This window comes from Panthera leo, chromosome E1 (assembly GCF_018350215.1).
Source record: "Panthera leo isolate Ple1 chromosome E1, P.leo_Ple1_pat1.1, whole genome shotgun sequence".
Taxonomy (NCBI): Eukaryota; Metazoa; Chordata; class Mammalia; order Carnivora; family Felidae; genus Panthera; species Panthera leo.
Genome location: NC_056692.1, coordinates 55,646,129 through 55,659,748, shown reverse-complemented (window position 1 = coordinate 55,659,748; position 13,620 = coordinate 55,646,129). Strand labels below are relative to the sequence as shown.

The 13,620-nt window shown below is 52.9% G+C and overlaps 2 protein-coding genes across 4 annotated transcripts in view; both read right to left on the bottom strand.

Moving 5' to 3' along the window:
* Window positions 1-2,798, bottom strand: part of ITGB4 (integrin subunit beta 4) — a 29,611-nt gene extending 26,813 nt beyond the window's left edge. Inside the window, exon 1 of the mRNA XM_042915518.1 lies at window positions 2,741-2,798. The gene's annotated coding sequence lies outside the window, so the exon portion shown is untranslated. The remainder of the gene's footprint in view (window positions 1-2,740) is intronic.
* Window positions 2,799-11,902: 9,104 nt separating this feature from the next.
* Window positions 11,903-13,620, bottom strand: part of LOC122206044 (SAP30 binding protein) — a 37,040-nt gene continuing 35,322 nt past the window's right edge. For all 3 annotated transcript variants that reach the window (XM_042914789.1, XM_042914790.1, XM_042914791.1), the window contains one exon: window positions 11,903-13,567. In XM_042914789.1, the coding sequence (XP_042770723.1) occupies window positions 13,386-13,567 (182 nt within the window). In that variant the 3' untranslated portion in view covers window positions 11,903-13,385. The remainder of the gene's footprint in view (window positions 13,568-13,620) is intronic.

Sequence of the window (13,620 nt, the reverse complement as noted above, 5' to 3'; positions counted from 1 at the left end):
GCCCGGGGAGGGCCCATCCTCTCGTCATTGAGGACTCTGGGCTCCGAGCTTGCCCTAGTGCCCGGGCTCTTATGCTGATCTTGTTGAGGGCAGGGCAGGGTTTACTCTGCCTTTGCTTTCAGATCCCAGTGGGCCTGAAAGCGGTCTCACCCAACGGGGATGCCACCCCTTGAGGGCCTGGCCTTCCCTTCCTGCCCCCTCCCTGTCTTGGCCTATTTGCCCTTTGATGAAGGCGGTGTGGCCACGAGGAGAGGGGCCCCTCCCAGTATCTGGGGCCTGCGGAGGGGAGGAGAGAGCTTGCGGCACGCAGCTAGGCTCTGTAATGACTGCGGGCCCATCAGAAGTGGGGTCCCCTGCCCCAGCTCCTACCTCCGCCTGCTCCAGAGTTGGGTTGTTGGGGTCCCTGAGCATATCACCCCTTCAGAAGTTAACCCGGAATAGATTACAAGCCTCTCCTGCCCACTCGCTTGTACACACACACACACACACACACACACACACACACACACAGTGTGCCAGCCTCCCCAGGAAGCCCGCCTGCCTCTGGCTCACTATTACACTGTCTCAGCTCACCAGTGAACTTCGGGGCAGGCACTGGCATCCCTGAGACCTTTTAAAAGATAGGTGGCCTGCTGCCTCGGGAAGAGAAGGAGCTGGGCAGAGCTGAGGACAGACCTTAGGGCCCTGGCTTCTTTCTCCAGGGCCAGTGTCCACATGCCCACTGACCCTTTCTCCTGGGACCTTTCCCCAGTCCTTGGCTTGGGGGGCAGGGGCAGCCCCAGGGTGTGGGGAGCTAAGGCCTCCCCTGCAAGTTTCCCCCCAAGGGCTGGGGAAGCTTGTGGAAGGGGGCAGGAAGGCACTGCCTCCCTCCCTCTAACGCATACAGCTCCCAGGAGGCCACGAGCAGAGCAGTCCCAACACATCCACAGGCGGAGGGAGCTGGGGAGGGGCCTGAGGTAGGGGAGCCCTGAGCCAGCCAAGGGGAGGCTCCCTGGGGAAAATGACTTTCCTGCAGCCTTGAGGCATAGGTACCACACCCACATGCTGCGGAATACAGGCTGCAGACTTGGACCTCCCTGGGGCACCATTACACACGCAGGTACACGCACTAAAGGGCTGAGCCCAGCTTTTACTCACCTTCCCATGCCCACAGGCTGGGCACATAGCTGGCATGTGCCCAGCGCTTCACAGACATGATTGCTACTTAATCTGTGCAGGAACCCAGTTGGGGGTGATGGCATTACCCCCATTTCCCAGAGGAGGAATGGATATGAGGCAGAAGGCTGCAAGGCTTACTCCCTCCATAGTCAGTAGTGAGGCAGCCCGGACAGGACCAGGGTAGTCCAGACCCCATTTAACCTCCACGTTATCCTCAGAGGCCATAAGATGGCATTAGGGGGTTAGTTATGCACTCAAGAATGTCTTGTCTGACTCAGCTTGTATTTAAAAAAGTTGTAAAACTAGCTGTCGATGTTAAACACAACGAGATCTCACATAAAGGTTAAGACTGTGGGCTTATCGGAAGTTGCGACCACAGGCTGGGCCAGGCACTCAGGACATGCACCCTCCAGGACACCGTGGGCCCCACCAGACTGCTGGGACTTTTTAGGAACCGTCCCAGTCCTGGGGGCTCTCCCAGAACCCACGCTTCACCCCATCCCACGGGACCCCTGCTTAGCACATATGCACCTGCCCACCACAGCCCCCACCCCTCCTGCTTTCCCATCTCCTGGCCCCTTGGCTGCTCTATCACCCACGGAAATCAGGGCCAAGGAGACAGGCACCCCTTCCCTGCTGTCATCCAGCTCTCTCTCTTCTCTCAGCGCCCAGGATGGAGACCCTCAGCCTTCACTTCCAGCTCGGTCAGATCCTTGGGTTCAGAGCGTGGCAAGGCCATGGTGAGGTGAGGAAGAGCCCAAGCCCTGCTATCAGAAGTCATTGGAAGGCCCTGCACCACAGCCAGAGGGCCGCCCAGAGGCTGAGTGGGTGAGGAAGGGGGCAAGCACAGGAGGAGGTTCAGTGGTGGGCACAGCCCCCGGGGCTGCGGAATGAGGTCAAGAGAGCTTCCTGGAGAAAGGGTGTCCTGAAGCGACTTTGGGAGGAGTGAAGGCATGTGGTTGGCCAAGAGGAGAGTCAGGGACTCTCCAGACTCCGCAAGGACTATGGCGCCGCACGTAACAGGCCCGGCCCAGGAGAACAGGGCGATCTCTGCCCCCGGGTGGCTGCTCCCTCTACCTTTTTTGCAAACCCCAGAGGGGCCCAGCTCAGTAGGCCTGCCAGCCACTGCCTAGCCTCTGCCCACTTCTCTCAAACATTCACCGGACTCCCAGGCCTCTCTCCTTGCTCCCTCCTCTAGCTCAGAGGTCTGAAGGCAAGAGCCTCCTCCAGCTCCACTGCCCCTCTGCCCCCAGCTGCCCTCTGGGCACACCCTGGCAGGCCAGGCACCGGCAGGGGCAGGATGGGGCCAAGGCCTGCCAGCCTTTAGGAAGGGAAGAGCTGAGGAAACAAAAAGCCACCCAGCCCTCCCAACAGGGTCCCCTGAGTTGCTGGCCGGGGCGGGGTGGGCACTCACTTTCTCCTCCTCTCCTCCAAAGTCCCAGAATGGATGCCCAGCTCAGGCCGCCAGGGGCACTGGAGGCGCAGGAGGGGTGCAGCCCGGCGATCCCCGGCTCCCCCACCCCCACCCCCGCCCTGTGCCCAGGCCCCCCCGGCGCCCGCCGCGGTCGGAGGCCAGACCTACCTTGGCGCGGACGCGCGCCCTCCCCGCGCTGGGCTCCGCTGGGCCGCTCCGGCTGCAGCGCGCGGGCGAGCCGGGACTGTCCGGGGACTGCCCGGAGGGCGGGTGGCAGGGAGGGCGGGCGGCGGGCGGCGGCCGCGGGGAGGGGACCGCTTTATGGGGCGGGCGGCAGGTGGGAAGGAGGCGCTGGTGAGTCAGGCAGGCCGCATTCCTGCGCGCGGCGCACACCTGTCGGGGCAGGAGCCGGGGCGCCGCCGTCGCCGGGCCCGCCCCCCGGAAAAGGCTGCGGTTCCCGCGGCGCCCGGCCCCTCGTCCCGACCGACGGCGGCGGGGGCAGGGGAGGAGCCTCCCCTCTCTCTCCAGTCCAGCCCCGGGCGCGGCGCCTCCCCACCCTTCCAGCCTGCAGACTCTCGGGTGCCCGGATGCCTCGGGCCCGGGGTGGCCTCGTAGACCCCCTGCCCGGCCGCCGCTCTCCCACCTCCGGGCGCTAGGCGGTGAGCAGCCCCACGGCCCCGACGGCAATCGACTGCGCTCATGGCTTCTGTCCTGCGCGAGGCAGGGGCCCAGGGATGACCCAAGCCTGATCTGTCATTCACCGGGTCCTCCTCTCAGCCTCCCCCACCCTCGGCCTCCGCGTGTGTCCAGAGGGAGATGCCAGCAAGGACCGCTTCCCTGAGTGTCCTCAAGCAAGGTACTTAAAGCTCCTTAAAATCTGAGTAATACCCATCAAGTGGCCAGTCCCGACCCGGCCTGGAGTAGGCACTCAAGTGGTTATAGTTGTTCTTGACAAGCGGGTTCATGAGTCTGACCCCTCCAGTCCTCTGCCTGCAGTCCTTCAAGGTCCACACGTGCTCAAGCTGGAGCCTCTCAAGTCCCGGGACTTGGTCTACTTCTCGAGCCCCACCTGCCAACAATGTCAGACCACACCCATGGCCAGCAGCGCCCCCTGCCCAAAGCAGGCAGCTTCAAGCCACCACGCTTTTACATCAGGCTGGGCTCTGCTCCAGATATCTCGGTTCTCCTTCCCAATCCCTGCCCCCAACCAGCCTGGTTTATCCCCCTTTTACTCGAAAGCCTTGTGCTGATGTGGCCTGCTCCAGAGAGTCTCCTTGACCTCCCTGCACCCTCGGTTGGGTTACGCGTCCCTGTGGCCCCCCCAGGGCGTGACTTTTTCATGCCGTATGCCACATGGGTTTGAAATGATCTGTTTAGGGGTCTTTCTTCTCCATTGGACTGTGAACCCTGAGGACCAACGCTCTCTAGCACACCTTTTTATCTCCAGCACCTAGCGCAGTGCCTGGCACGGAGCAGGTGCTCAGCGAAAGTGTGGCTGAAGCTGATGGGATTGCCACAAAGCCTCCCAACCGTCGGTGCTCTCATGTGTAAACGGGCTTGTGCACTGGCAACTCTCAGAGTGATCGTGGGAGTAGCTGGCACTGGATATGGAGGTGCCACGGACACACGAGTGCTCACTGCAACTGTGTGAGCCACAGTCACTGCCGCCAGCTTGCCCAGTCGTCTTTGAGAGCTGCTCTGGACCTGCCAGGAACTCAGAGAGGCGGGCTCCTGGATTTGGGAGCACTGTGGCAGGAGCCCCGGTTTGGTTGAGGCACTCAGGTCTGGGTGTTCCAGGCCAGCACAAGCACCCTGAGGACCTGAGCTACTCCAGCATGTTTTTTTATTTTTAAGTAAGTTCCCTGAGATCAAGACCTGAGCTGAGATCAAGAGTCGGACGCTTAACTAACTGAGCCACCCAGGTGCACCACCCCCAACTTTTTATGTTGAATATTTGCAAATATACAAAAAAAGTTAAAAAAAAAAAGAGTATAAAGATCACTTGTATTGTACAAAGATCACCTAGACCCAAGAGTTAACGTTTGCCATATTTGCTTTATTTATGTATTTATATATCTTTTTATCTGAATTTTTTTTTTACATTTATTTATTTTTGAGAGACAGAGAGAGACAGAGCATGAGCAGGGGAGGGGCAGAGAGAGAGGGAGACACAGAATCCGAAACAGGCTCCAGGCTCCGAGCTGTCAGCACAGAGCCCGACGCAGGGCTCGAACCCATGGACCGCGAGATCATGACCTGAGCTGAAGTCGGACACTCAACCGACTGAGCCTCCCGGGAACACCTATATATCTTTTTATTTGAATTTAAGTTGAAGAGACCATGACATTTCATCTAGGCATGCATCTCCCAAGATCAGTCCCCCACATAACCACAATAGCTTTTTCACACCAGAGAAAATGAACAGGGATGTCCTATTATCTATGATTCAGTCCATATTAAAATTTCTTCGTTGTGCCAAAAATGTCTGTTATAACTGTTTCCTTTTTTTTTTTTAACTTTTAAAAAATTGTTTCCTTTTGAATTTGAGTCCAATCCACGTCACCCATTACATTTGACTGTTTTATCTCTTTCCTGCTTTAAAACAGTTTCACCCCGACCCACCACACCGCTGACCTTTCAAAGAGACAGGCCAATTGGGGCACCTGGGTGGCTGAGTCGATTAAGCGTCCGACTTCAGCTCAGGTCATGATCTCACGGGTCGTGGGTTCGAGCCCCGCGTCGGGCTCTGTGCTGACAGCTCGGAGCCTGGAGCCTGCTTCGGATTCTGTGTGTGTGTCTCTCTCTGCCCCTCCCCTGCTTGTGCTCTCTTTCTCTCAGAAATAAATAAACATTAAAAAAAAAAAAAAAAAGAAAGAAAGAAACATTAAAAAAAACAAACCAAAAACAACCCACAAAGAGACAGGTCAATAGATCTGTAGAATGTCCTACTGTACAGATTTGTCTGATTGCTTCCTCATGGTGTCATTGGACTTTTTTTTTTTTTTTTTTTTAGTCTACTGTAAACTGGAAGTTATGTATAAAGGCCTGATTAGATTTATGGGAAACATTTTTGGCAAGGCTGGTCATAGATGGTGCTGGGTGTGTTTTATTGGGTGGCACATGATGTCAGCTGTCTCGTTGTTAGTAATTATTAAGGAAACAACTGCCATCTTTCCCCATTGTAAAAATACGTTATTTACTTTGTGATTAAGAAGTAATCTAGACGGGGTGATGATGCTTTGTCACCCTGCCCACTTCCCCGCAAACTTTCACTGAAGGGTTTTAGCGAAGATGATTGTGGATCCATTTTTGGAAAAGATCCATTGTTGATCTTTGCCTGAATTTTGGGATTGACGAATGGTGATTTCCTGTTTCTACATTAATAGAATGTATCCTCTGATTAAAAAAAAAAAATCAGTTCTGCTCATCAACAGGGAATGAACTATGTGCCTCCAAAAATATAGGATATGGCTGACTCCGTTGGTAGAGCATGTGACTCTTGATCTCAGGGTCATGAGTTCAAGCCCCACATTGGGTGTGGAGCCTACTTAAAACAAATTAATTAAAAAAAAAAAAACCCTGAGGGGCACCTGGGTGGCTCAGTCGGTTGAGCGTCCGACTTCGGCTCAGGTCATGATCTCACAGTCCGTGAGTTCGAGCCCCGCGTCGGGCTCTGGGCTGATGGCTCAGAGCCTGGAGCCTGCTTTGGGTTCTGTGTTTCTCTCTCTCTCTGACCCTCCCTCGTTCATGCTCTGTCTCTCTCTGTCTCAAAAATAAATAAACATTAAAAAAATAAAAAAAAACCCCTGAAAATATAGGATAAGTACTTCTTTTTGGGTAATACAAAATTTTATGATTTATTTGTTTTTTATTATTTTGTACTTTATTGAACACGTCTGAAATGTAAAGCTAAAATAGGATTTTAAGGAGGCACCTGGCTGGCTCAGTCTGGAAGCCCCGTGTTGGGGATAGAGATTACTTAAAAATGAAATCTTTAGGGGCGCCTGGGTGGCTCAGTGGGTTAACCATCTGACTTCAGCTCAAGTCATTATCTCGTGGTTTGTGAGGTCCAGCTGAGAGCACAGAGCCTGGAGCCTGCTCCGGGTTCCGTGTCTCCCTCTCTCTCTGCCCCTGCCCAGCTTGTGCTCTGTCTCTTTCTCTCTCTCAAAAATAAACAAACATTAAAAAAACAAAATCTCTAAAAACATAAATAAGACCTTAGGGGCGTCTGGGTGGCTCAGCCGGTTAAACGTCTTCAACCCAGGTCACGATCTCACTCATAGTTTGTGAGTTAGTGCCCTACATCGGCCTCTCTGCTTTCATCAAGGAGCTCGCTTCAGATCCTCTGTCCTCCTCCTGCCCCCCTTTGCCCCTCCCCTGCTTCCTCCTCATTCTCTCTCTGTCTTTCAAAATAAATAAATAAGCTTAAAAAAAAAAAAAAGACTTCAAGAATTTCGCATAGTAAAAGGGGGTAAAGTCCTATTCGCCCATGTAGCGAGTAGTAAACTAGGAAAATTCGTAAAACTTTGGGAATTAGGAGTAAAAACCTGTTCAGGACTTAAGGGAGGTCCTTGGTTTCTTATTACAAAAATCTGTTGACTAAAGTCTATCCAAGTAAGACTGTCAGTTTATGAAAAACTCCAAACTGCACAAAACCCCACTGGGCAGGAGAAACAGCCAGGATAGAAGGACGTGGGGAAAGCCAGTCTGCGGCAGCGCTGGAGGGTGGGAACCCCGCGGGAGGCTGCAGCTCACGTCCACAAACAGTGGGTAAGAGTAGGCTAAGAAGTCTAGAGGCAGAGGTTAGTGCATTCACCAAAAGCTTTTGCTTTCCAGCCAAAGTTTCTAGGATGCTGATGTTTTCCTCAAACAAGTCAGAATTGGGGCCACTGGGTGGCTCAGTCGGTTAAGCGTCTGACTTCAGGTCATGATCTCACGGTTTGTGAGTTCAAGCCCTGCATTGGGCTCTGTGCTGACAGCTTGGAGCCTGGAGCCTGCTTCAGATTCTGTCTCTGTTTCTTTGCCCCTCTCCTACTCGCTCTCTAATATTAAAAAAAAAAAAAATCAAACAAGACAGAGCCTTTTAAATATCCCTATATATATATCCTTATGTGTGTGTATATGTATATATATATATATATATATATATATATATATCCCTCTCTATATATATATCCCTATATATATATATCCCTATATGTATTTCCATATATATATATATATATATATATATATATATATCTCCATATATAGCATATATTTAATTTTTAGCATTTATTTTTGAGAGACAGGGAGAGAGCATGAGCAGGGGAAAAGCAGAGAGAGAGGGAGACATAGAATCCCACAGAGCCCGATGCAGGGCTTGAACCCACGCACTGTGAGATCATGACCTGAGCCGAAGTGGGATGCTTAAGCGACTGAGCCACCCAGGCGCCCCCAAATCACTATTAAGATTACCAAACAACCCAACAGATTTCACTTGGGGTAAAAACATGGCATAAAAATAGTGTCAAGTATATTCACACTGTTGGGCAAGAGGTCTCCAGAACTTTTCATGTTGCCAATTGAAACTCTGTACCCCTTAAACAGCTCCCCATTTCCTCCTCCTCTAGTCCCTGGTTAACTACCATTCTATTTTTGTCTCAATGAATCTGACTAGTTTAGATACCTTATATAAGTGGAATCATACAGCATTTATCTTTTGTGATTGACTTATTTCACTTGTCATAATATCCATCTATGTTGCATGAGGCAAGGTTTTCTGCCTTTTTAAGATTGAATAATATTCCTTAGTATCTAAATACCACATTTTGTTTATCCATTCCTCCGTCAATGGGCATTGGGTTGTTTCCACTTCTTGGAAATTGTGAATAATGCTGCTGTATGAACAGGGGTGTGCAAATAAATCTTCTCCACCCTATTTTCAATTCTTTTGGATATATCCCCAAAAGTGGGATTGATGGATCATGTGGTAATCAATCCCACGTTTACTTTTTTGAGGACCGCCATGCTATTTTCCAGAATGATTGCGCCGTTTTAGAATTCCATCAGGAATGCCCAAAGGGTGAATTCTTTTAACTATCAATTTCAGAGTAAAGAGTTAACGTATTCAATTCCAGTGGTCCACGACTACATTTTTTTTTCAAATACTATGCATGAATAATTTTTTTTGCATGAATAATTTTATATTTACTCAATAGTGTACAATGGTGATGTTGTGATACAGTAAGACATCTATAAATGGTCATTGTCCATGGTTCCCAGAGCAGCTCTGGAGCCATAGAGGTGAAAGGAGTGTCTTTTGTTATTCATGACAAGTCCCTTTCAATCACACCAGTTTATGTTAATGAGGTGACTTTTGGAAAGCCACTAAGGATGGGGGTGCTGGTTGTCAGGGGAACCAACCGCATGATTAGAGTTGGAACTTTCAGCCTCAACACTTCCCCACCCCCACCCCACCCCCACCGACCTCTGGGGAGTGGGGCGAATGGACTGGAGATTGAGTTCCATCCCCAATGGCCAGTGATTTAATGCACCATGCCTAGTACTGAAGCCGCCATCAAAATCCTAACCAGAGGGGGTTCAGAGAGTTTCCAGCTTGTTGAACACCTGGTGTGCTGGGAGGGTGGTGTGCCCAAAGAAGGCGTGGGAGCTCCATACTCCTTAATCCCTACTGAGCCCCCTATGTATCTCTTTTATCTGGCTGTTTCTGAGTTGTATCCCTTTTATAAGCTAGTCTAATAAGTCGACTGTTATTCCTGAGTTCTGTGAGCCATTCTAGCCAATTATTGAGTCTGAAGAGGGGTCATGGGAACTCCCAATTTATAACCAGTTGGTCAGAAGTGCCAGGGGCCTGGCCCTACAATCAGCATTTGAGCAGGGGGCAGTCTTGTGGTACTAAGCTCTTAACCTGGGGTCTGTGCAAACTACAAGCAGTTGGTGTCAGATTTACACGATGTGGGGGCTGCGTGGATGGCTCAATCAGTTAAGTGTCCGACTCTTGATTTCAGCTGAGGTCATGGTCTCACCCACCATTCATGAGTTGAAGCCCCACATCGGACTCTGTGCTGACAACACAGAGCCTGCTTGGGATTCTCTCTCCCTTCTTTCTCTGCCTCTACCCTGCTCACGTGCTCGCTCTCTCCACTAAATAAATAAACTTAAGAAATTACAGGATGTGAAAAGCCTACACATTTGGTGTCAGAAGTGTTCTGGGGGTGTTGTGAGTGGTAGTGTACAGGGAACAAGAGAGTTTTTCCTTTTTGACAATAATTGCATTCTTTTCTTTTTTTTAATTTTTTTTTTTAAACGTTTATTTATTTTTGAGAGAGAGAGAGAGACAGAGCATGAACGGGGGAGGGTCAGAGAGAGAGGGAGACACAGAATCTGAAACAGGCTCCAGGCTCTGGGCTGGCCCAGAGCCCGACGCGGGGCTCGAACCCACAGACCGCGAGATCGTGACCTGAGCCGAAGTCGGACGCTTAACCGACTGAGCCACCCAGGCGCCCCAATAATTTCATTCTTTCTGAAGGTTCAAATTTAATCCCATTTGGCCAGTGGGAGATCCCTTCAAAACCGGTTCAATTGACCTTTGGAACACTCCTGTCAGTCTTCCTTGCTTTCTGTAATAAACTGCCCCAGTCCCAGTTAGATTTCGGGATCAGCCCTTTCTCTAAGGAGCCCTGTTCCTTTTTGTGGGGAGTCGGATTATGAGGTCAAGATCTGGGTGCTGCTTGTACTGACTGCTCCTACGGGCCACTGCTTCCGGGTCCTTCCAGCGGACACAGCTGGGAAATTTTTTTTTTTGGAATCATGAATTCATATTGATGTTTCCCAAACATTAGAGAATTTTCTTAATTTCTTGGAGTTTATTCTTTTATCTCTTTGCTCTCATTTTTGTTTTGTATTTCCTCTTTTCTTCACAACAGGCAGTGTATGACACGCGGTGTTCTGCATCCTGCCCCTGTCATTTTCTCCTTCCTTGAGATCACTCCAGATCTGTCCATGGAGATCTTCCTCATTCTTCTTTTCTGGCTCAACGGCCCTTTCTTTTCTTTTCTTTTTTTTTTTCTTTAACAGATTTTAAACATACACAGAATTCGGAGGGGATAGTGAATGAACCTTTCTGTGCCTATCACTGGGCCTCAACAATTGCCAATGTGCCGGTAATCCAGAACAGAAGGCCGTGCGGGTGGGACGAGGGTTGGGAGCTTTCAGACCAGTGACCAAGCGGGCAGGAACCACCTCTCCTTCCATCCCTGTCCCTCCAGCCACCTGGGCACTTGGGGCACAAGGTGGCTGACCACTCTGTCTCCACCCACAAGGAGAACAGGGAGACACGAGTGGTCTTGGCCCCCAACGTGTGCTCAGCCGTTACAAGGCACGGAGAAAGGAGTGATGAACGCCCAGGGGAGACCGGGAAGGAAGGCCTGAGCTGCATCTGTTAGTGCCTCATGTGCAGAGGTGGGGATGGTCAAAGGGCAGTGGAGAAAAGGAGCTGGAGGCCTCGGGAGGCTGGGAGTGGTGACAAGGCCACTGGTGTCCTTCCCTTGCCACACCGAAGGGGGACTCTTAGGGGGAAAGCAGGGGCCACGCGACCTGGCAAGAGTCCTGGAGGAGGAGGTGGCCAGATGGAACCTGGATGGGAGCGGGAGAGACCGAGAAAACATACAGACGAGGTCAGAGCAATCTGCCACAAGAGGGACGAGGGCCGGAACTAAGCAGGAGTGATGGCGACAGAGAAGGGGTTTCCGAAGTGGCCCAACACATGTGGGGACAGCACAGGATCTCAGGTGTGGAGCTCTTGGCCCAGGACAGATCATAAGGTCGTGCTCCTAGAAGCACAGGAAGAAGGCAGGGATGCCTGGGTGGGTGGGAGAGCTCGGTTGACCAGGCTGAGTTCTCTGCGAGCAGGGGCAAACCAGGCAGAAACCACTTGGTGCCTAGTGCCTGTGACACCGTTTCCACAGAAAGAAACTGGTCATTTGACCCCGTGCCACCCTCAGTGGGACTAAGGTGGGCAGGCACTAATCTTGTTTTACAAAAAGAGTAAAGTTCAGAGGGATTAGAGACCTTGACCCAACTCACAAGGCTTCCGGGGGGCTACCCTGGGGCTGCCCAACTCATTGGGTGAGTGGTCATTACTGCTCAATGGGAGGGCAGTGGGTGCCCAGAGGACAGCAAAGGGCCATGACCTTGGAGTTTTTTTTATCAGCTGTGGAGTTTCTGTCCTTGGTCTAAAGGAAGAAGGCACTGGACAGGCCAGCAACACGCACTTGCAGGGTCCCTTACAGTTTATAAAGCTCTTGCGTAAATCAGCTCACGGACTCCTCACGATCACCTTACAAAGCTTTATTACGGTGATTTGACAGAGGGGACTCACAGAGACAATGGCCCAAGACACACCAACCAACACACAACTTCAAGTTTAACCCAGGATCCGGGGCAGAGGGGCCGAGTCTGCGTCCAGTGCCACTCCCATTGGGCCACACAGCCTCCCGCGCGAGCCCCAGAGCCCCCACACTACGGAGGTGCCCCTGCTGGAGGCCGCAGGGCAGCCAGCCTTCAGAGACCCTCTTGGGACTCAGGGCACAGCAGCTCCTCTCCGGGGCCGCGAAGTCCCAGCAGAGGACGGGAGGGGGACAACGGACCTCCCTTGGTGCCCAAGTGTGTGTGGCTGGGGGGAGGGGGGAAGGGACCAATGTGAGTCCACTTTTCTTTCGGGGACGGCAGGGCAGGATCACCACACTCCTTTGGTCATGCAACAGTTACCAGGTGCACTTTGAGGACCATCGTTCTAAAGCTCTGCCCGTGCCACAGAAGCAACCCGGCTCTTCACGGCCCGGCTTCCCTCTCCGACACGTAGCCCTTCCGCTGGACCGGAGAGCTGCCAAACAGCAAGAAAGGCAAGCGAATTTCCTCCCGGCTTTCGGGCCGACGGCGGCTGGGAAATCTGTTTTGGCCCCAAGAGGAGCCCGGCGGCCGCTGGCGCTGCCCAGATGCTGCTGTGGGGCAGAGATAACAGGCACAGGAAAGGTGGGGTGGCAGGGTCCTCCCAGGAGCCTGGCTCGCACGTAAACAATGAGCTGCCGCCGGCCAGCGCAGGAGGTGAGTCATGTCCCGCGCCGCGAGGAGCCTGCTGGCCGCGCTCGGCGGGCACTGAAGGACCGGGGCAACCTCGGCCAGGCGCTGAGGCCCCTCTGGCTGTGTGGGTTGGGGATCAAACCCAGGCCTTCTGGTAACCGGCTGACTTCAAAAGCCTGGGTGTGTCCAAAGAGTGGTCCGAGAGGGCTCAGTTGCCCCCAAGGGAGCAGAGGCCTCGGCTCTCGTCTGATAACCAGCCGGGTTTCAGGAGCAGGGCAGCAGACAGCCGGGACACGGGGCCGGGACACGGCGCCACAGGCTTCGGCCACTCGGTTACCTACCCTGAGGTAATAACCCCAACAGGGAAGAGGAGAGGACACTTGGAACTTCCACAGGTGCCTGAAAACGGACCACAGCAGAGGCCACTGCATCCAAGATGCTGAGATGTAAGAACACAGCACTTTTAACAGGGCACCAGACCCCAAGCGGTGTGCGGACGCTCTCCGGAGGACCCGACTCCTCTGCGGCAATGTCCTTCTCCCGGCCGGGATGACACACGGAGGCTCCTCTTGGGGTGGCGTCGCGGGAGCAGATCCCAGTCCCGAAACATACAAAGCGGCACCTCTGTGCCGCGTCGGTCCCCGGGTTGCGCTCTCTCATCAAGTCCTGGAGCGGCCCCTCCCCTCGATGGAAGGGAGAGTGTCCGAGCCACCCGGGCTGCTCCCTCGGGTCACTGCTTGGCCTTTTTCACGATGGTGCCCACGGCCGAGATCACCGTGGTCTTGGAGCCGCTGGCACTGGTGGTCACCGTGACGACGGCTGGCAGGGTGGCCGTGGTGGTGAGGATGGTTGGCTGGGCTATCGTTGTCACCGGAATGGCCGAATCCCACTTGCTCTTTCTCTTCTGCGCATCTGGAGGAAGGCAAGGGACGAGTCAGGATCAAGACAGACCAAAGAGCGACGCT